The sequence below is a fragment of the Macaca nemestrina genome, chromosome 17 (assembly GCF_043159975.1).
Source record: "Macaca nemestrina isolate mMacNem1 chromosome 17, mMacNem.hap1, whole genome shotgun sequence".
In the NCBI taxonomy this organism is placed as follows: domain Eukaryota; kingdom Metazoa; phylum Chordata; class Mammalia; order Primates; family Cercopithecidae; genus Macaca; species Macaca nemestrina.
Window position 1 is genome coordinate 69,021,124 of NC_092141.1, and position 20,280 is coordinate 69,041,403.

The window sequence follows — 20,280 nt, forward strand, 5'->3', positions numbered from 1 at the left end:
GTCTGGCCGGGCACAGTGGCTCACTCCTGTAATCCCAGCACTTTGGGAGGCCGAGGCGGGCATATCACTTGAGGTCAGGAGTTTGAGACCAGCCTGGCCAACCTGTCGAAACCCCATCTCAACTAAAAATACAAAAACCAGCTGGGTATGGTAGCATGTGCCCATAAACCCAGCTACTCGGGAGGCTGAGGTAGGAGAATCACTTGAACCTGGGAGGCAGAGGTTGGCAGTGAGCCAAGATCTCACCATTCCACTCTAGCCTGGGTAATAGAGTGAGACTTTGTCTCAAAAAAATAATAATTATAAAAATAAAAAAGAACTGAGGTTTATGTCTTTTTACCTCAAGGCTGGCACAAGACCTTTTCTCCTGGGTCTATCTGGCTCTTCAATCCTAAACCCTTTGCTTTTTATAAGCCCTCAGACTCCCTCAGGGCGGTCAGCATTTGTGGAGTCATCTTATTTATTTATTTTGTGGATTTGACAGTTACATGGGAGTTGTATTTATATTTTAATCAGTATCTTTGGATATTTTCACTTTAGGAAGACATTTATTTATTTATTTAGATTATTTATGGATTGATTTTTCTTATTGTTGTTTTTATCTTTGTTTTTTGAGACAGTCTTGCTCTGTTGCCCAGGCTGGAGTGCAGTGGTACAATCTCAGCTCACTATAACCCCTGCCTCCTGGGTTCAAGGCATTCTCCTGCCTCAGCCTCCTGAGAAGCTGGGATTACAGGCGTGCACCACCGTGCCTGGCTAATTTTTGTACTTTTTGAGAGATGGGGTTTTGCTATATTGGCCAGACTGGTCTTGAACTCCTGACCTCAAGTGATCTGACCAACTTGGCCTCCCAAAGTGCTGGGGTTATAGGGGTGAACCACTGTGCCCGGCCTATTTATATTTATTTTGAGACAGGGTCTTGTTCTGTTACCCAGGCTAGAGTGCAGTGGCACAATCACAGCTCACTGTAGCCTGGAACTCCTGGGCTCAAGGGATCCTCCCACCTCAGCCTCCGGAGGAGCTGGGACTACAGGTGTGCGTAACCACATCCAGTTAATTTTTAAATTTTTTTTTGGTAGAGATTGCGGGGTGTCTCACTATGTTACCCAGGCTGGTCTTGAACTTCTGAACTCGAGCGATCCTCTTGCCTCAGTCCCCCAAAGTGCTGGGATTACAGGCGTGAGCCACTGCACCTGGTGGTCTGTGATTTTAAACCACGTCAGCTCTTTTTACTATTTAGCTCTCTTCCCAGTAGAGTGTGAGCTCCATGAAGGCAGGGAGGTTTCTTTGCATTGTAATCTGCTGCATCCTCAATGCCTACAACAGTGCTTAATAAACATTCCCTGAATGCATAAGTGAATGGATGAATAACATGCCCATTACTGTGGGGCCAAAACCAGATGTAGACTGGGCACTGCTCTCTCCTCTGTGAAATGGAAGCTGTGGCACTGCCTATCCATCAGGGGTGTGGTGAGGTCACTGGAAAGGGTGACCTAATATGTTGCTAATGCCCAGATGGGGATTACTGGGAGTGTTGGGTTTCTCAGTTGTCACAGGGCCACTAGGCGAGTCCCTCCATCTGGAAATCCAGGCTTCCTGTTGCCCCTGGCCCAGACTCCATGAAGACACCCAACCTGTGAGCTTCCTTGGAGATCCCATACTCCCTCCCGGTTTGTACCCCAGTTCCACTCTGGCCCACTGATCACTTGCTGAAATCCTGGAGTTTCAGGACCAGGTCTCATCCCCTTTATCCCAGTGTCTATCCCCACTCTGCCCAGCGCTGGAAAATGGACAATGAGTTGTTCGGAGAGTCCCCTGAGATGACCTGATAAGAAGGAAGAAAGAAAGAAAAGAGGGGAGGGGAGGGGAGGGGAGGGAAAGGGAATGGAGGGGAAGGGAGGGGAGAGGAGAGCAAGAGCAAAAGCCAAGACAGTGGCTCATGGGCCAATGTCTTCCCATTTCCTGCCCAGAAGGTAGGAATCTCACGCCCAGCCTATCAAGACAAAGGAAATGCTGATGTTAAACAGGCCCCACCTGCACACACAGACGAGGTAGTGGTGGCCCTCTGGGAGGCTTTCTCTTCAAACAGAGCAGAGAATGAGGGGGTCCTGGTGGTTAATACAGAGCCCCAGGCTCCCCCAACCCTCCTGATGGTGGAAGAGCAGTTTCTGTGCCGTTAGGTGGCGCCTCTCTGATGCCTGCAGAGATTGTCTACAAAGGAACAGGGCTGAAGGGATGGGGCCTGCCCGCTGTGCTCTTCAGCTGTTTACACCTGGGTCTGCCTCGGAGTGTGAAGGAAGGGAGTGAACTAGGGGAGACTAGTGTTGTTGGCCTGGAAAGACCTGGGCAAAACTCAATTTGACCAGTTTGGGAGTTCAAGGCTGTCCTAGAAAAGCTAGCCTGTGCTAACAGCTAGTTAACTTTTCACCCTCCTTGGGACCCTCCCTCCCTCCAGTGTTGTCTGCCACCTACAACCCACCATCCCCACATCCTTCTCTTACCCCCACCTCCCACTCCTGGCCCTGGGGGAAAGCGTTCCAGCAGCACTGTTCAGAGGAAGCACCTCATTGCCAGGACGTGGAGGTAGGCCAATTCCAGACCCTTCTTCCTTCAACCCTTGGCTGCTGCTGCTTTTTTTTATTTTTTTTATTTTTTATTTTTAAGAGGCAGTGTCTTGCTCTGCCACCCAGGCTGGAGTGCAGTGGGGTGATCAAAGCTCACTGCAGCCTTGAACTCCTGGGCTCAAGCAATCCTCCTACTTCAGCCTCCTGCATAGCTAAGAATACAGGCACATGCCACCATACTCACCTAATTTTTTTTTTTTTTTTGAGATAGAGTCTCGCTGTGTCACCCAGGTTGGCGTACAATGGCGCGATCTCGGCTCATTGCAACCTCAACCTCCCGGATTCAAGCGATTCTCCTGCCTCAGCCTCCCGAGTAGCTGGGATTACAGGCACCTACCACCAAGCCTGGCTAATTTTTGTATTCTTAGTAGAGACAGGGTTTCACCGTATTAGCCAGGATGGTCCCGATCTCCTGACCTCGTGATCCGCCTGCCTCAGCCTCCCAAAGTGTTTGGATTACAGGCGGGAGCCACCACGCCCGGCCTACAGCTAATTTTTAAACTGTGTGTAGAGATGGGGGTCTTACTATGTAGCCAAGACTGGTCTTGAACTTCTGCCTCAAGCTATCCTTCCACTTCCACCTCTCAAAGTGCCTGGATTACAGGTGTAAGCCACCTCACCCAGCCCCTCGGTTCCTCTGAACACACCAACCACCCATGCCCCTGCCAGCGCTGGTGCCTACCACATCCCAGCCAGTCCCCCTCACTGGGGCACCTTTAGCTCCTGGCTCACTGCCTATGGTCCACCCAGCCTCATTCAAAATGACTCTAACATCCACACGGTGCCTCGTCTGCATCCTGACCTCCTCGCCTCCAAACATTACTTTCTCCACTGCACCCAGCTGTCCGCTCCCACGTTCACACCTTAGACCTTGTCCTCTTTTCTCGCAGCACCATCCCTGAATTTCTACCCTGACCACACCTCTTATCCTTCCAGCTCACTTTCCCTGGGGCAGGCTCCTTCTAAAGTTCTACTTTCTCTCCGGCCATCCCCCCTTCTTTCCCTCCTTTCCCACCTTGGGGGGTCCATGTCTACCATGTTGATTATTGTCTTGCAACAGCCCCAGTGGTTGTTTCCTGCTCCCCTTGTCATCTTCAGCTGGCAGAACCTCACTGTGGCAAAGCCAACTGTGCACTTTTCTCCCAGCTGCACCAGGGAAGCCAAAGTTGCTGAGCCCATCTCATAGCCAGGCTTCCTGATGGTGCACATTAACCTGAAATGCATGCATGGCACTGCCTGGAAACTGTTCCACTTTCTGGATGGACACTGACAGAGCTGATCGAATGTAAGAAGTGAAAGAGAGAAGGGATGCAAAAATTAGAAATTTCTGGCTGGGGCAATAGGGTTCTAGTGGTACCATTTTCTGAAATGATGGAAGAAAGAGGTGTGGAAGAGAAACAATGGCTTCCGCAGTTGGTTCCACAGTTTTACCTCCTGCACAGACCCTAGGCTAATGCCAGCCTTTCCACGTCCTCTAACTCTAGCTTGGCCCCATGGTCTTGTTAAAATGTCAACCAGAATGCATCCCTCACCTCTGCAGACGCTTTCCGTGGATTTGCATCTCACTGCAGAATTAATCCAGCTGTCTACAAGCCTTCCCCAGTCTGGCTGCTGGCTCCTACTTCAAACCTTCCACTTCCCACTTCACCCCCATCAAACATTCCCGTTCTCCATAGACACCGACCATCTTCCTCTCCTCCTCCAGTGCCTGAGCACTGTCCCACCCAGGACCTTTGCACCTGCTGTGTTCCCTGCCTGTCATTGATTGCATGAATAAAGGGATGTGTGGATGGATGGATCCTTTTCTCTAGGGATGCTGGTACTGGATGGGAAATCACTCTGGAAACTGCCTCAAGCTGCACATGGTAGGTGTTTTGCCCTGGCACCACACCTGGCACACAATAGGTGCTCAATAAGTGCTGATGAATGAACTTGTGTCACATGAGGCAGGATTTAGGGTGTGTAGGAAGTGTACACAAAGAGCTAGGGGCAGTGGAGTCTCAGAATAGGAAGGGGGTGAAGGAGGGCGAGGGCTCCCACTGCCCGGCCCTGCCCTGCCTGCCGGGCACTCCAGCCTCTGCCTGTCTACTCCAACTGCATCCCATCTCCCTCACACATACTGCTGGTTCTCCGTGCCAGGCCTCTGCTCACTAAAGACCACCCTCCTAGAATGCCTTCAGAAGGGCCAGCTTTCACAGAGCCCTCCCAAGCTAGCTAAGCAATTGCCTGATTCCTTTGCAGTTATTGATTAAATATCTCCTGTATGCTCACCATGGTCCTGAGCATTCATAATTGGGGAAACAGCTGAGGACAAGGTGGAGGGCCCTGCCCTCATGGAGCTCACATTCTGGTGGGACAGAGCAAACTCACCGCAATCAAAAACGTCAGCCTCCTCCAGGAAGCCTTCCCTACCCCTGTCCCCAAATCTCTGGTCTCCCTCAGGTCCCATGCCCCTCCCCCACGACACGCACCATCCTGTACTGTGAATTTCCACCTGTATCTGACTCCACATGGGAGATAAGAAGACCAGGGTTCTTACCGTTTCCAACTTATTCTGACCAGCACAAGGCCAGCACTTGGTGGTAACTGTACCTGTGGGTTGAGTTCCAACTGTGGAAAAGGTGGGGCTGAGGGACGGGCATAGTCACAGCCAGGTGCTGTGTAAGTGCCTGCATATTTGGGGAGAGCAAGGAGTGCAGGGGAGTGGGGTGAAGTGAGATGCTCATTGTCTTGCCAGATCTTGGAGGGCAGCACAGGTTTCAAAGGGGTTCTATGGCAATTTTCTTGTTAAAGGAATATGACTCAATTTATCAAACCATGAAGGGAACTGTGGACTCAGTCACACACAAAGTCACATCAGAACAAGATGCCCCTCGCTTCCCCCTGCACCTGCTGATGACTTATAAAAGTTTAAAATAAAGCGCCGGGTGTGGTGACTCACACCTGTAATCCCAGCGCTTTCGGAGGCCGAGGTGGGAGAATCACTTGAGGTCAGGAGTTCGAGACCAGCCTGGCCAATATGGTGAAACCCCGTCTCTACTAAAAATACAAAAATTGCTGGGTGTGGTGATGCGCACCTGTAGTCCCAAGTATTCAGGAGGCTGAGCCAGGAGAATGGCTTGAACCCGGAAAGCAGAGGTTTCAATGAGCCAAGATGGTACCACCGAACTCCAGCCGGGGTGACAGAACAAGACTCCATCTCAAAACATAAAACAATAAAAAAATAAGCATCCGTTTCTTATGCAGCAAGTGCCTGGCTTAGGGAACCTGTTACCCTTCTGCAGTGAAGTAGAAGTTGGGGGTGCTATTATGGGTGACCTATCCATATAGGGCTCTAAAGGGAACTGGGATGACTTGGGGACATCCCTAACCTTTGAGGCTGACGTCATGGTGATAACCACTGACCCACAACACATCTCGTGGTGCCAGTTCTCTGTAAGATGGATAAGGTCCTTAACACAGGGCTGCACGTCTGATGTTCTTATGAGCACGCAAAAGGAACCAGGCCCTCCCTGCCAGGAAGCTGCAGGGAAATTAGAATCATTTAAAGAGTTGTCCATTCTTTCATTTGGCTAGTAAGTAGGTACTGAAAGTAGGAGGAGTCCTAGGAGCTGAATACGGTGCCAACTGCTACAGGAATGACAAACCATATAAATAGCCCAAATAGGATATAATTAGCATCGGACGTGCACATGTCATGGGTGGAATGGTGCAGAGAGGGTGAGGCAGCCCCCACCTCGGGCTGGCATCACATGGGAGGAGGTGCTTGAGCTAGGCATGGAAGGATGAGCAGTGTGATTGCCAGTGGAAAGGCATTCCAGAGGAATGGCATGTGCAAACACCTGGGGGTGCAAAGAGGTCTGTGTGAAATAGCAGGGCTGGTTCAGGGAGCAGCAGGCAGCTGCGTGTGGCTGCAGTTATCCCACTCACCCAGTGTGTTTAGTGCTGGGCCTCTTCATCCCACTGAGCAAGCTCATCATCCTCTAAGGGGATTTATAGGTGAGGAGGCTGATGCTCAGAGAGGCTGGGTAACTTGCCTAGAGCCCACAGCCAGTGGCACAGCTCAGATTCGAAGTCAAGTTTGTCAGCTTCACAAATCTGTGCCCTTTTTTTTAAGCTCCCCTTTCCCAAATCTGTGCTCTTAACTACCATGCAGAACTGCCTTTGTAATATGATGCAGGACCTTATAAGCCAGGCATGGCAATTTGGACTTGATCCAAGGCAAAGTTCCTCCAAATACCTGCCATTTGCACCATACCTTCAAGTTAAAATTGTCAGAGCCTAGAACTGTCATTTTCTTTCTTTCTTTCTTTCTTTTTTTTGTTTTGAGACAGAGTTTCATTCTTGTTGCTCCAGGCTGGAGTGCAGTGGTGCAATCTCGGCTCACTGCAACCTCCACCTCGCTGGTTCAAGCGATTCTCCTGCCTCAGTCTCCCAAGTAGCTGGGATTATAGGCACCTGCCACCACCCCGGCTTTTTTTTTTTTTTTTTTTTTTTTTTGTATTTTTAGTAGAGACGGGGTTTCGCCATGTTGGGCAGCTTGGTCTTGAACTCCTGACCTCAGGTGATCCGCCTGCCTTGGCCTTCCAGAGTGCTGGGATTACAGGCGTGAGCCACCGCACCCGGCCTCATTTTCTTAATGTTTGTCTTTAAATGTTTCACATTAAAAAACAAAAAACAAACAAACAAAAACCCTTATATTTAAGTAATTTTGGTTGGTCACGGTGGCTTACTACCGTAGCAAACCCAGAACTTTGGGAGGCCGAGGCGGGGGGACCACTTGAGGCCAGGAGTTCAAGACCAGCCTGGGCAACAAAGTGAGACTCCTGTCTCTACACAGAATCACATAATTTGCTGGGTATGGTGATGTGCGCGTCTGGTGCCAGCTATATAGGAGGCTGGGCCAGGAGGATCACCTGAGCTCAGGAGGTCAATGATCGCCTGAACTCAGGAGGTCAAGGTTGCAATGAGCTGTGATAGCACCACTGCACTCCAGCCTGGACCACGAGCAAGACTCTGTCTCAAAATAATTTAAGTAATTTTTTCTTGATGCATAATGTATATATGAAAGAGTACACAAATCAATCACTTTTCATTTGTGTAAGAACACAGTAATTTTTCACCCAGGTCAAAAACAATATTATGAGTCTTCAGCAGCCCCTCCCAGGAACAACTCCACGGGGTAACCACTTTCCTGTGAGCTTAAAAAAAAGAGCACAGATTTGTGAAGCTGACAAACTTGACTTTGAATCTGAGCTGTGCCACTGGCTGTGTGGGCTCTAGGCAAGTTACCCAGCCTCTCTGAGCATCAGCCTCCTCACCTATAAAGGAATATGACTCAATTTATCAAACCACGGAGGGAACTGTGGACTCAGTCACACACAAAGTCATATCAGAACAAGATGCCCCTCGCTTCCCCCTGCACCTGTTGATGACTTATAAAAGTTTTAAATAAAGCGCTGGTTGTGGTGGCTCACGCCTGTAATCCCAGCGCTTTGGGAGGCATAGATTAATTTTGCCTGCTTTTGAATTTTATATAAATGGAACCATAACAACTGTTCTTTTTTGTGCCTGGCTTCTTTTGCTCAACATTTGTGTGGCTTAATTCATTTTCACTTTATACAGTATTCTGTTATGTGAATATACCACATGTTACCCATTCTGCTGATGAACATACAGGTTGTTTTTCATTTTGGGCTGTGATGAATAAAGCTGCTATGAACATGCTTGTGCATGACTTTGGTAAATGCCATGTACTCATTTCTGCTGGAATTATACCTAGGCATTGAATTCCTGGGTTATAGGGTAGTGTAAATATGTTTAGCTTCAGTAGATATGACCAGTTTCCAAAGTAGTTGTTAGAGTTTGTATCTTCACTAGAAGTAAATCAGACTTCCAATTGTTCCACACCCCTGCCAACATTTGATACTGTCTTTTTCACTTTAGCCCTGTGGGTGTATAGTGATATCATGCTGTGGTTTTGCGTATCTCTGATGACTAATGAAATTGATCACTTTTCATGTTTATCGGCCACTCACATATCCTCTTTTGTTAAGTTTTGGGCCCATTTTTATTTCCATTGATTTTTTAAATTGATAAGAGTTTTTTTTTTATTGTTTGTTTGTGGTTTTTTTTGTCTTGTTTTGTTTTGTTTTGTTTTTTGGTACAGGGTTTCACTCTGTCGCCCAGGCTGGAGTATAGTGGCGCAGTCTTGGCTCACTGCAACCTTCGTCTCCTGGGCTCAAGTAATTCTCGTGCCTCAGCCTCCTGAGTAGCTGGAATTACAGGCATGCACCACCATGCCCAGCTAATTTTTGCATCTTTAGTAGGGACAGGTTTTGCCATGTTGGCCAGCCTAGTCTCGAACTCTTGGCCTCAAGTGATCCGTCAGCCTCAGCCTCCCAAAGTGCTGAGCCACTGCGCCCCGCCAAGAGTTCTTGACATATTCCAGATGTTATTTCTTTGATAGATATGCAATTTGCATATTGTCTCCCAAATAAATTTATTTTTATGGAACATTACTACCATAACTAAAGACCCAATATCACATGTCACATATAGTAGGTAACTGTAAAATAAATAAAATTAAGACCTTGCTATCTTTCCATTCTAGCTTGATATCTTGCTGCTGGTGGCTGTGGCTGGGATCCTGATCCCTGCAAAAATGAGAGATTAGCAAGAGAAAAACAGATGGAAGGATAATAGGGAGACTCTCCTTGGTGTACTCAAAAGGCTGGACAGAGTTAGAGAAGAAACAAGTTCCTCATCTTGCAACTACTAAAGATCACGGCAGTGCACCTTTGGTACATGGTATGGAGGTCCTTGAACCTCCTAGAATCATGCCATGTGCCACTCACTTTGTGAGTCCTCCACTTAGGGAAACACAACTGTATGGGATGTGGATGCAATGAGGTTATTAAGTCGGGGTTGACATAATAAGAGTGGTGTTCTAGAGAAATCAAGTGGCAATGAGCACAGAAGGAAAGGTGGAGGAGGGGAGCCCAAGGGAGGAGCAGTTGAGGAGATCCCACGTGGCAAATGGGGAGGGTCTAAGTCAGGAGTGAGCCAGGGGCTGGGGTGGGGTGGGGTGGGGTGGGAAAGACTGGAGGTAGAATCTGGAAAAGCAGTGACTGGTTGATGGGTTGATGTGTTAAGTGACACTGGGATTTCTTTTATTTTTATTTTTTGAGATGGAGTCCCACTCTGTCGCCCAGGCTAGAGTGCAGTGGGGCAATCTCCGCTCACTGCAAGCTCCACCTACAGGGTTCACATCATTCTCCTGCCTCAGCCTCCCAAGTAGCTGGGACTACAGGCGCTTGCCACCAGTCCTGGCTAATTTTTTGTATTTTTAGTAGAGACAGGGTTTCATCATGTTAGCCAGGATGGTCTCGATCTCCTGACCTCATGATCTGCCCGCGTTGGCCTCCCAAAGTGCTGGGATTATAGGCATGAGCCACCATGCCCGGCCAACACTGGGATTTCTAAACGGGGGTACCGGGAGGAGAGAGGTAGCAAAGACAGGAGAAGGAAATTGTGGGGAGAGAGGAGATGACAAAATCAATCTGGGATACGTTGAATTGGAAGTGTTTACAGGACGCCAGAGGGAGATTCATTCATTCGTTCATTTATTCATTCATATTTATCGAGCATATGCTGGCACCAGGGGTGCAGCCGTATACCAGACAGACAAAATTCCTGCTCTAACGGAGCTTAACATTTGCGCAAAAGACAGACAGGGGGAAGGACAGATAAAGACAAGCAAATAAAGAGGAAGTGGTGGGAGGTATGCCTGGGGCTCAGGGCTCCGGGCTGTGGAGTGGATTTGGGGTCTGGCAGCAGAAGGGCAGCAGTTACAGCTGGCTGGGTGGGTGAGCTTGCCTAGGGAGGGGGCAGAGTGAGCTAAGCAGAGGGGACGGCGGACTGCCAGCTTTTACAGGCCGCAGGGGAAGGAGTGCCCACAAGGAAAACCACCAAGGAGCAATCAGAGGGGCAGCCGGTCACAGGAGGAGAGTTCAAAGATATGCCAACTGGCACATTCATTCATTTATTCACTCTAACTTCACTTGACCCCTTATGTGTGCCAGGCTCTGGGTGATCAGACATGAATGAGAAGCCTCTGGAGGTGACAGGTGTGTTGTGTGCCAGTGATGAGACCAGGCCACATTAGGGAGATTCTATTACAAAGTCCACATGCCCACGCATTGTGGGGGCACAGAGGATGGGGGCTCACATTTTTTTAAGCCTGATATGTGCAAGGCCCTGGGGAAGGCTTCGCGGTGGTGGGGCAGGAGGCAGAGAATGGGGATGAGGGCGTGGCGGTGAGACCCACAGGGCTTGCACAGACAGCGGAGGCATCCTGGAAGGCTGGGCATAGGCGTGAGAGCAGAGTCAGCCAGAGGAAAAGGGGCCGAGGATGGGGCAAAGATCGCACAGGGAGAGCGAGCTGAGCTCTGAAAGGCATGGGAGACCCGTGCGGGTTTTGAGGAGACTACCTGCTCAGGAATGATCCACCAAGCAGACAGGAGTCAGAGGCGGCTGAATGCCAAGGCCCCTGGAATACCGGGGTCAGGGCATTTCTTCCTGGATCCCCAGCAGTTAGCAGGTGCCAGAGCTCAGTAAGCACCTACTCTGTGCCCTGCACAAGTGCGGGATCCACGCGGCCCAGAGTATGCCGGGTAAGGCACTGAGTGGGGGGCAGTGGGGCATCTGGAAAGGCATCTTGAGGGAGGCAAGAGCCGGGTATAGAGCCCAGGAGCAAAGAGGGGCTAGCCCATGCTCCAGGGTCTGGGGAGACTTCTCTTGGGAGAATCTTTGGATGCTGAGGATGGGAAAGGTGGGCAAGGCAGAGGTGCCAATGTCCGGCCAGGTGGCCTGAGCCCAGATCTGCCCTCTGATGGGGAACCCCAGGCCCACAGGGACCTCCTCCCTCTGCCTGACCCCAGACCGCCTCTTCCTGGTCCAAGCCTCACCTCACCTTCACCTCCTCGACTATATGTCATCAGCCTCATCCCCCAGCCTCGAAGCTCGGGATTGGCCGGAAACATGGTGGCTGGGGTTAAGAGAGGGCCAAGACTGTCAGGATTCTCTTGGCCCCGAGCATAGCAGCCCAAAGTCTCCCTCTAACACTCCCTGCTGTTCCCGCCTCGGAATCGCCCTTTAGGCAAAAGGCCTCTGGCGCTCCCTACTGGCAGCTCAGCTTCAAGACTCCCAATCCCTCTTCTGCTTCAACCCTGTCTGAAGCGAGGTCCAGCCTGAACACCTCTAGGGCCAATTCCAGGCTGCAGAGAGGTGGTGTGGGGGCTGGGCCAGGATGGAAGTCTTGTGATATTTACTTGAACACCAACAGCTTCCTAATTGGTCCCCTTACTCCCTCCTTCAGCCACAACTGGGAAAATCTGTTTAAAAGCATATTTGTAGGATACCACTCAGGAGTAACAAGTAATGAACTATTGATACCCAGCAATGACTTGAATGGATCCTAAGGGCACTATGCTGCGTGCAAAAAGCCAGCCTTGCAAGGTTGCCTACTGTATATTTCCATCCATTAACGTTCTCAAAAGAAGCAAATTATAGAGATGGATAAAGACAAGGTTGCCAGGGATTAGGGAAGGAGCGGGAGGATGTCAGTGGAAAGGGGAAGCATAAGGAGTTTCTTTTGAGATGATGGAACATTCTGTATCTTGGTTGCTGCAGTGCTGGCTATACGAATCTATGCATGTGATAAAATGTCATGGAATTATACACAAAGATAAACAAAAATGAGTGCATGCAAAGAATGGTGAAATCAAACAAGGTCTATAGTTAGTTACATCACTTTCCTGGTTTTGATAAGGCACAATGGTTATGTAAGATGGCACCACTAGGGGAAGTCAGGTACTGGCTGCACCAGACCTCGCTGTACTATTTATGTAACTTCTTGCGAGTCAATAACTCTTTCAAAATAAAAAGTTTATAAAAAGGGAAAAGCATCCCTGGCTATATTGTCCACCTGGTCATCAACTAGTGGCATCCAGTGGGCCATAAAGGATGAAGTTCATTCTCCCAGCAGGGCACAGGAGCCCTTCATGGGCTGGCCCTTTCTTCTGGAATGACATTTGCCATCTCCCTTAATATACCTAGCCCTGCTCTGAGACTGGCAACAAAACAAGAATATCCACTCTTGGACGACACAGGACTCTTGGAGGACACAGGGGGCTGTACCTCACTCATGGCTCCCGTTCTACCTGGCAGGGCCTCTCTTGTTGATACCAGTGGGTCCCCTCCTGTACTGGCCTGAGGGGACAGTCTCCTGCTCCTGATGCTCTTGCCCAAACCAGACAAAAGTACCTTTCCCTACAACACTGCTGGACTGAAAACTTGAAAAAGGACAGCTCCAGTGCCCTGGAAACCAAAGAGTCACTGGCTCAGTGTGCCCTACTGTCCACCAGGCATCTGGCAGCACCCCAGGGGTCCTCTACAGCCCTTCCACGTCTGGTCCCACCGCAGAGGCTGTCTCACCCCAGGACACAGGACTGTCCTTGGGCCTGAGAACAAAGACTACCAAGACTTTGCAAGTGCTCCAGGTGCAAATATTCCACCACCAGGTGCTGGGCCATGCGTGCTGCACATGTCATTTTATAATGGTGAGAAGTGTCTGAGGTAGGCGTGAATGTCCTGACTTTATAGATGAGCACACTGAAGTGGACCCCTTGCCCAAGATCACTTGATAGGAAATGGCAGAGCTGGGGACTGAACTCCAGCTGTCTTCCTTTTCACGTATCAGCTTGTTAATGGGTGTCTCTTAAACACCTTTTTTTTTTTTTTTTTATGGAGTCTTGCTCTGCCACCCAGGCTGGAGTGCAGTGGCGTGATCTTGGCTCACTGCAAGCTCTGCCTCCCGGGTTCACACCAGTCTCCTGCCTCAGCCTCCTGAGTAGCTGGGACTACAAGCGCCCGCCACCACACCTGGCTAATTTTTTGTATTTTTACTAGAGACAGGGTTTCACCGTGTTAGCCAGGATGGTCTTGATCTCCTGACCTCATGATCCGCCTTCCTCTGCCTCCCAAAGTGCTGGGATTACAGGTGTGAGCCACCGCGCCCAGCCTCTTAAACACCTTTTAAGTGCCAGGCACTGTGCATGCGATGGTGAGCAACGACAGAGTCCCCACCGTCCTGGGCTTATAGTATCATGGCGAGGAGGTTCAGACAGCAATAAATAATCATGATACATGAGTGCAAAATGACAAATTTAGAGAAGAGAAGCATATGGGTCTTTTTTTTCTTTTCTTTTTTTTTTTTTTTTTTTTTTTTTTGAGACGGAGTCTCGCTCTGTCACCCAGGCTGCAGTGCAGTGGCACAATCTTGGCTCACTGCAAGCTCTGCCTCCTGGGTTCACACCATTCTCCTGCCTCAGCCTCCTGAGTAGCTGGGACTACAGGTACCCACCACTGTGCCCGGCTAATTTTTTGTATTTTTAGTAGAGATGGGGTTTCACCGTGGTCTTGATCTCCTGACCTTGTGATCCGCCTGCCTCGGCCTCCCAAAGTGCTTACAGGTGTGAGCCACCACGCCCGGCACATATGGGTCTTTGATGGTGTGTAACAAAGAACGCTGACCTAGCCGGGCATTGGAAAGAGCTGCCTGAGGAAGTTACCTGAGCACAGTGCTAAAAGATGACTAAGCAAAGGGAGAAGAGAACTACAAAGAGAGCACAGCACATGCAAAGGTCCTGGGGCAGAGGGGAGTGTGAAACATTTGTGAAATCGATGGGAAGCCAGTGTAGCTGCAGTCTGTAAACCGAACAGCATGTAAGGCACAGGACCCAGCAAGTGTTTACTGCAGCCAGACTGTGTTCTCAGAGCCTTGTATCATCTCCTGGCATCTTCACAACCACCTGTGAGGTTGGTGCTGCTATTGCATCCCCATTCTCCAGATGAAAAAACGGGCACAAAGGAATGAGTCAATAATCCAAAACCATCTGGCAGGGGCAATGTGGAGCTCACATCTGAATCCAGGCAGCCTGACTCGAGAGCCCATGCGCTGAGCCACTGTCTCACACTGGTTCACGAGAGAAGGCTGAGGGGTGGGCAGGTTCAAGCCCCAGGCAGGCCATGCTGAAGCTTCGTCTTTTCCTTAGGTGAGTGGAAAGGTTTTCATGCAGGGTGATAATATAATCCGGCATGTGTTTTGAAATAAGGCTGGATGCGGTGGGGGCAATGAGGACATGGGATGGGGAAGGGGGCTGGGAGCTGCCGGGTCCAGGCAGGAGATATTAGCCCCTTAGACCAGGAAGGGGCCCTAGTGATGGAAAGCGGTGGATAAGAGAGGAAGGACTGACAAGACACAGATCGGGTATGGAGGTGGGAGAGAGAGATGAGATGGAGGGAGTAGGCCACATTCCCAGGTTTCTGGCTCACCTGACTCAGGGCATGATGGAGCCTTTGCCTGGGACAGGTAAAATGAGGAGTACAAGGTTTGGGGAAAATCACAAATCCAGTCTTGGGCTGGGGATCGTCCCAGAGCAGATGTCAGGTTGTCAGAGGACACCAGGATTGGGAGCTTAGAGAGCAGTCAGGCCTGATACTATGGATCAGTGAGTCGCTGATGCCATGGGTGTAGACGGTTTCATCCAGGGAGGGGTGGGCCCCAAGGACTCTGCCTGTGCTGGCTGTGCAGCAGAGAATGAGATGCATGGCCAGAGGTGGGAGGAAAACGAGGGGGAATGTGCAAGCCAAGAGAAAGGGAACATTTCCAGGGATGGGGTGGTCATCAGGGATAGGGTGCCCCCAAAAAGGCAATTAATACACAGACCCCCAAATATCCAGCAGCTATCAATGGGAAATCAGTGAGTTTAGGGGAAAAAAAGTGCTCTGATGTGTGGGGAGTGGGGCTGAGGAGCGAACAAGAGAAGCGGATTGATACCGTGAGTGTAGACGACTTCTGAGAAGTTTGGCTGCGAAGGGGAGGAGGAGGAGGAGGATGGTGACAGCTGCAGAGAGATGTGGGGTTGGGGGGCGTTTCAGAGAGAGGCACTTTAGCACGTTCCCGTGGCGAGGGGAAGCGGCCAGTCGACGTAGTGGATACCATGGGTGCCTCTCAGATGCCCTCCTCCGGGACTGAGCAAGGATTTCCCAAAGGACAGGGAGGGTCAGTGGCCAATAGTGCTCATCTGAGCCTCTCTCCAGGATGTGTCCTGGGCTGAAGACAACTGCTCTGCCCAAATCCATGCCCTCCCTCCTCCCACCTTACAAGGCAGCCCACATCCAGTGGCCCAGCCCCCTGGCCACAATGGGGCACAAGGCTGAGGCTGTCCCAGCTCCACAGCTTCCCATAGGGTGGCTGAGGCCTTAAATGGGCCTGTGCCCCAGCCCAGCTTCTCCCTCAGCGGCTCCTGCTGGCTCCGCCCCTCAGGCATTGGTCACGAGATCAGACCCAGCAAGCCCCCTGCCAACGTCTCTGTTTCCTGGGACATTCAACCTGAGACAGCAGCTAAATAGCAAGAAGAGGGGCCAGCGATTGTGGATATTTTCTGAAAAAACAGGTGAGCTGTACCCTGGAGAAATGTCTGCTCTAAGGTACCGAGGAAAGGAGGCCAGGGAGGCCGTGGTGAGGGAGGGCTGAGCTTTGTGGTGGGATGTTAAGTGTGTCCACTATTCCGTGAGGTGGAGGTAGGTCACCTGATAAGAGAGCGAAGGCTAAGAGGGCCAGGAGTTGGAGGGAATGAAGATCCGAAGCAATTGTTGCAGAAGGCGAGAGGGAGCAGAAACCCTCAAACACAACTGGTGGGAGATTGTGCAGCTATAGAAAACAATTTGATGGTTCCTCAAAAGGTTAAAGGTAGAGTTACCTTTTAATCCAGCAATTTAATCCAGCAAACTCCTGGAAATTCCACAGGAGAATTAAAACATGAGTTATAGACTGAATGTTTGTGCCTCCCACCCCATTAATGTGTTGAAACCCTAACCCTCAATGTGATGGTATCGACGGGGCCTTTGGGAGGTGATTAGGTTCATGTAAGACCATAAAGTTGAGATTAGTGTCCTTGTAATAAATGGAAGTGACTGGAGCTTACTCTCTTTGTGCCAATATGAGGACACAGTGAGAAGGCGGCTGTCTGCAAGCCAGGAAGAGAGCCCTCATCAGAACCTGACTGTACTGGCACCTTACTCGAACTTCCAGCCTCCAAAATTGTGAGAAATAAATCTCTGTTGTTTTAGCCACCCAGTCTATGGTATTTTGTTATGGTAGCCCTGGCTGACTGAAATGATATGTCCACAGAAAAACTTGTACGTGAGTGTTCATGGCAGCATTATTCATATTAGCCAAAAAGTGGCCTGAGCCCAGATCTGCCCTCTGATGGGGAACCCCAGGCCCACAGGGACCTCCCTCTGCCTGACCCCAGACCGCCTGGGTCCCTGGGCAACATTCACACCCCATGACACTCCTTCCGAGCACCCTACACTTCTGCTAGCTCTTGTACAAATGTGGTAACCAAGTGATTAGCTACTTACTGTCTGTCTAGTTTCACCCTTGGACTCAAATGAGAGGGGTCCCTGCCATGGGTCCTCTGCAGAAGGCTCCTGTGCCTGTGGCCCTCCCCACAGGATGAGGAATCTGGGGGGCCCTCTTGATTCCTGGACCCTCCCTTTAGAACATGCTTCTGATACATGGGGCCCCAGCATGCCCTCCCCAAATAGCTCCAAGCCCATCCCCTCAAGGGTGGACTAAGTCACCAGTGGGGTAGCCAAGTGGCAGCTGGCTGCAGGGGTTATGGACAGTTTGCACACACAGACTACAATGTCCACGTATGTGCCCGTGAGCCTCTGCTTGGGGGAGGAGGGCTCTGTGGGTGGGAAGATGAGAGGGAAGGCTGAGCCCAGGGCCTGGCCTTCTCCCACCACCACATTTGGGCATGGAACTTGGAAAAGTCAAAGACGTTTAAATTAGAACCTGGCCTTCCAGGTCATTATCAAGACACATTTGTCAAAGTAGGAGAATAGAACATATTTTATTTAACAGTTGTTAGCTTGATTGATAACTTTTAAATATTTAGACATATGGTGTGACACCCCCGTGTGTACCCTCGCCCTGGCCCTGCTGGCAGTGAGGTGGGCTTGGGTCAGCCTCGCCTGTCAGACCACAAGCTCCACCAGGGCCCGTGCAGTGCCCGTGCCCAGAGCACAGCACCTGGCACAGAAGAGCGGACAATAAATACCAGCTGTGAGAAACAAATGGGATAATCCAAGCCAAATGCTTGGCATGGTGCTAATGTCCAATAAATATGAGCTGTCATTGTCTGTTGAATAAATGAACAGGTGGGTGGGAGGGGCTGGGGGCCAAGAGCCACAAGCTGAGGTGGCTTGTGTCTGAGGAGGGAAGGGACCCGCTGTTCCCTGGGATTCATGTTTCCTTTCTTGAGGTTGTGTCCTCCTTCCCCACACCCTGCAGGCCTGCCCAGCTCTTCATGGCAAAGCGGGCCCCAGATGGGCATACTTGTGTGTCAGAGTGCCAAAAGGGGCTGCAAGCTCCTGCTAGGGCTATGTCCCCCTCCTCTAGGACAGAACAGCTGGGGCAGGTTCCCTCTTTGCCTTCAGGGGCCTCCCCAGGTCCAGACAGAACACACCCAGTTTAGTTCCTTTCCTTTCGCATAGGCCCAAAGGTTGGAGGGTGGTAGCTGAAAGGACTGATTTCCCCCTACCCAGGCTCTGCTCTGGTGTGGGAGGAGCCTTTTCTGGGGAGTGAGGTCACTCACTGGACCTTGAGCAAGTCACATTGCCGCTGCAGGCCTCAGCATCCTCGTCTGTAAAATGGGATTGTGTGTGGAACTGGTGCATGCCCAGTGGCAGATGTGAGGTGCGCACTTGGTGAATAGGAAGAAGCCTGGCACAGAATATCAGTGGGTCGGGGACAGCAGAGGCCCGGGACCCCCAACAGGAAAGCAGATGAAACTGGCGCACAGCCAGCCTGCGAGAGGCTCAGGCAGGAGGTCATCCTGAGGCCTGAGGAGGACAGCTTCAGCCGCCCACACTGGCTCAGTCCTGTTTCCACAGTACGGAAGTGGTTACAGCTGCTTCATGACTGGACAGTGCCGGCACAGGGTCCACAGGGTCTCTGTGAAGGCCTCCACGAGGTGAGGGCCAGAAGCAGCCAGGAAGCCCCCCATCAAACTCCTCCCCCCAGCATCCACCATTCCAGAAATTCCAACTGTCACCCCAACACACACTATCGCGCACGCACAGTAGGAGCGATGGAATAGAGAAAAAACCGAATTAACCCCCAAATAGGACGTGATGGGTGGGGGGGGGGGAGGGGGGAGGGGAGAGGGGTGGCGGGGGTGATGGGGAGTTGGGGGAAGGAATCACATTTTGCAAACTGCCCACTAGGGGTCACCGCACCCTCAGAACCGAGGGTGCAGAAGTCACACCTGCCTGCGGCTGTGCGCTGGCGGAAGGTCCCAGAGAGAAGGCCGGGCTGCGTGGCCTCCGCCACCCAGCTTGTGTGGCAGGCCCTCGGCCGCCGCCCCAGTCGCGGGCCCGCAGTCAGTGCGGCGGGAAGATGTCCGCGCACTGCTGCAGGATGAGCTCCACCACCTGGTTCTGGAACACCATGGTCATGGGCATGCTGGTCTCTTCCACCTCTGGCCGCAGCAGCGTGGGTCCGAACACAATTGCCACGCTCTGCACCGACATGCGGTTCTGCTCGCCGTGCTCGATCACCCTGCGGCAGGGGTGGGTGGGATCAGGGCTCGGAACTGCAGGGAGGCGCGGGGGGCTCCAGCCGGGACCTGGACCTGCCTCCCCCTTCCCGCGCGGCACTCCCGGCTCACCGGCAGAGGTGCTGGAAGAGCATCCGCAGAGTGTCATGGTTGGGGGCCGGCAGCGAGCGCACCAGGTCGCGCACACAGCGGCTGCGCTGGGCCTGGTCCTGCAACTCTGGGTGAAGGAAGGTTTAGAGGGAGGGAGTCGGAACTGGAGGTAGGGGGTGTCGGCTGGGCGAGGGGAGCCTGCTAAAGGGGTGGCCCGCCACGCCCCTTACCCCATCCGCCCCACCTGCCCCAGGTGCTCACTGATGGCCGCAATGAACTGGCGGAAGTGCGAGAAGGGGAAGAGGGGCTCGGGCAGCTCCCGAAAGAAGAGCTTCAGGGCGCCGGTGATAACGTGGACGTCCTCCCAGCGCCCGTCGTCCAGGTCAAGGCGCTCATCTGTGCCAGAGGAAGGGAGGAGGATGGAAGGGAGGTCAGTACCCCTCGCGCCTTCAGGCTCTGGGGCAGGGGGTGGGGACGGGCCTCACCGTGGTCCACCTTATAGCGCAGCTTCTGGATGGTGGCCAGGTTTCCACTGATGCGGTACAGCCCGTCGATGTCCAGCCCTGGGGCAGAGGGAGACGCTGATCCCGGGTTCCGGGGTGGGGGTAGGGTGGGGCTACGGGTCCCTGCTATGATTCCCAGTCGAGGCCTCCCGTACTTTCCCCCTGGACCCTGCTTCCATCCAGGGGTCTTCAGCCTGCGGTCCTGGCAGGAGACCTGCGGGCACCCCATTGCCTGCCTCCCTCACCCCCACAGCACACGTACCGCGGGCCTCGACGGCACGGATGCACTGCTGCACAAAGCGTGGCACCCGGCTCCTCTCGCGCTCACACAGCGCGGCCAGCGCGCAGCCGAACACCTGGTCTAGGGGA

The 20,280-nt window shown here is 51.8% G+C and overlaps 1 protein-coding gene across 7 annotated transcripts in view; it reads right to left on the bottom strand.

Moving 5' to 3' along the window:
* Positions 1-17,592: 17,592 nt before the first annotated feature.
* Positions 17,593-20,280, bottom strand: part of LOC105468571 (Rho GTPase activating protein 27) — a 42,208-nt gene continuing 39,520 nt past the window's right edge. For 5 of the 7 annotated variants that reach the window (XM_024789121.2, XM_024789116.2, XM_024789110.2 and 2 more), the window contains 5 exons: positions 20,174-20,272; positions 19,894-19,971; positions 19,670-19,804; positions 19,430-19,535; positions 17,593-19,320 (listed from right to left, as the gene is read on the bottom strand). In XM_024789121.2, coding sequence (XP_024644889.2) covers positions 19,143-19,320; positions 19,430-19,535; positions 19,670-19,804; positions 19,894-19,971; positions 20,174-20,272 — 596 coding nt within the window. In that variant the 3' untranslated portion in view covers positions 17,593-19,142. Of the gene's footprint in view, positions 19,321-19,429; positions 19,536-19,652; positions 19,805-19,893; positions 19,972-20,173; positions 20,273-20,280 lie in introns of all 7 variants that reach the window. The other 2 variants (XM_011718787.3, XM_071083320.1) reach the window with 1 other exon arrangement.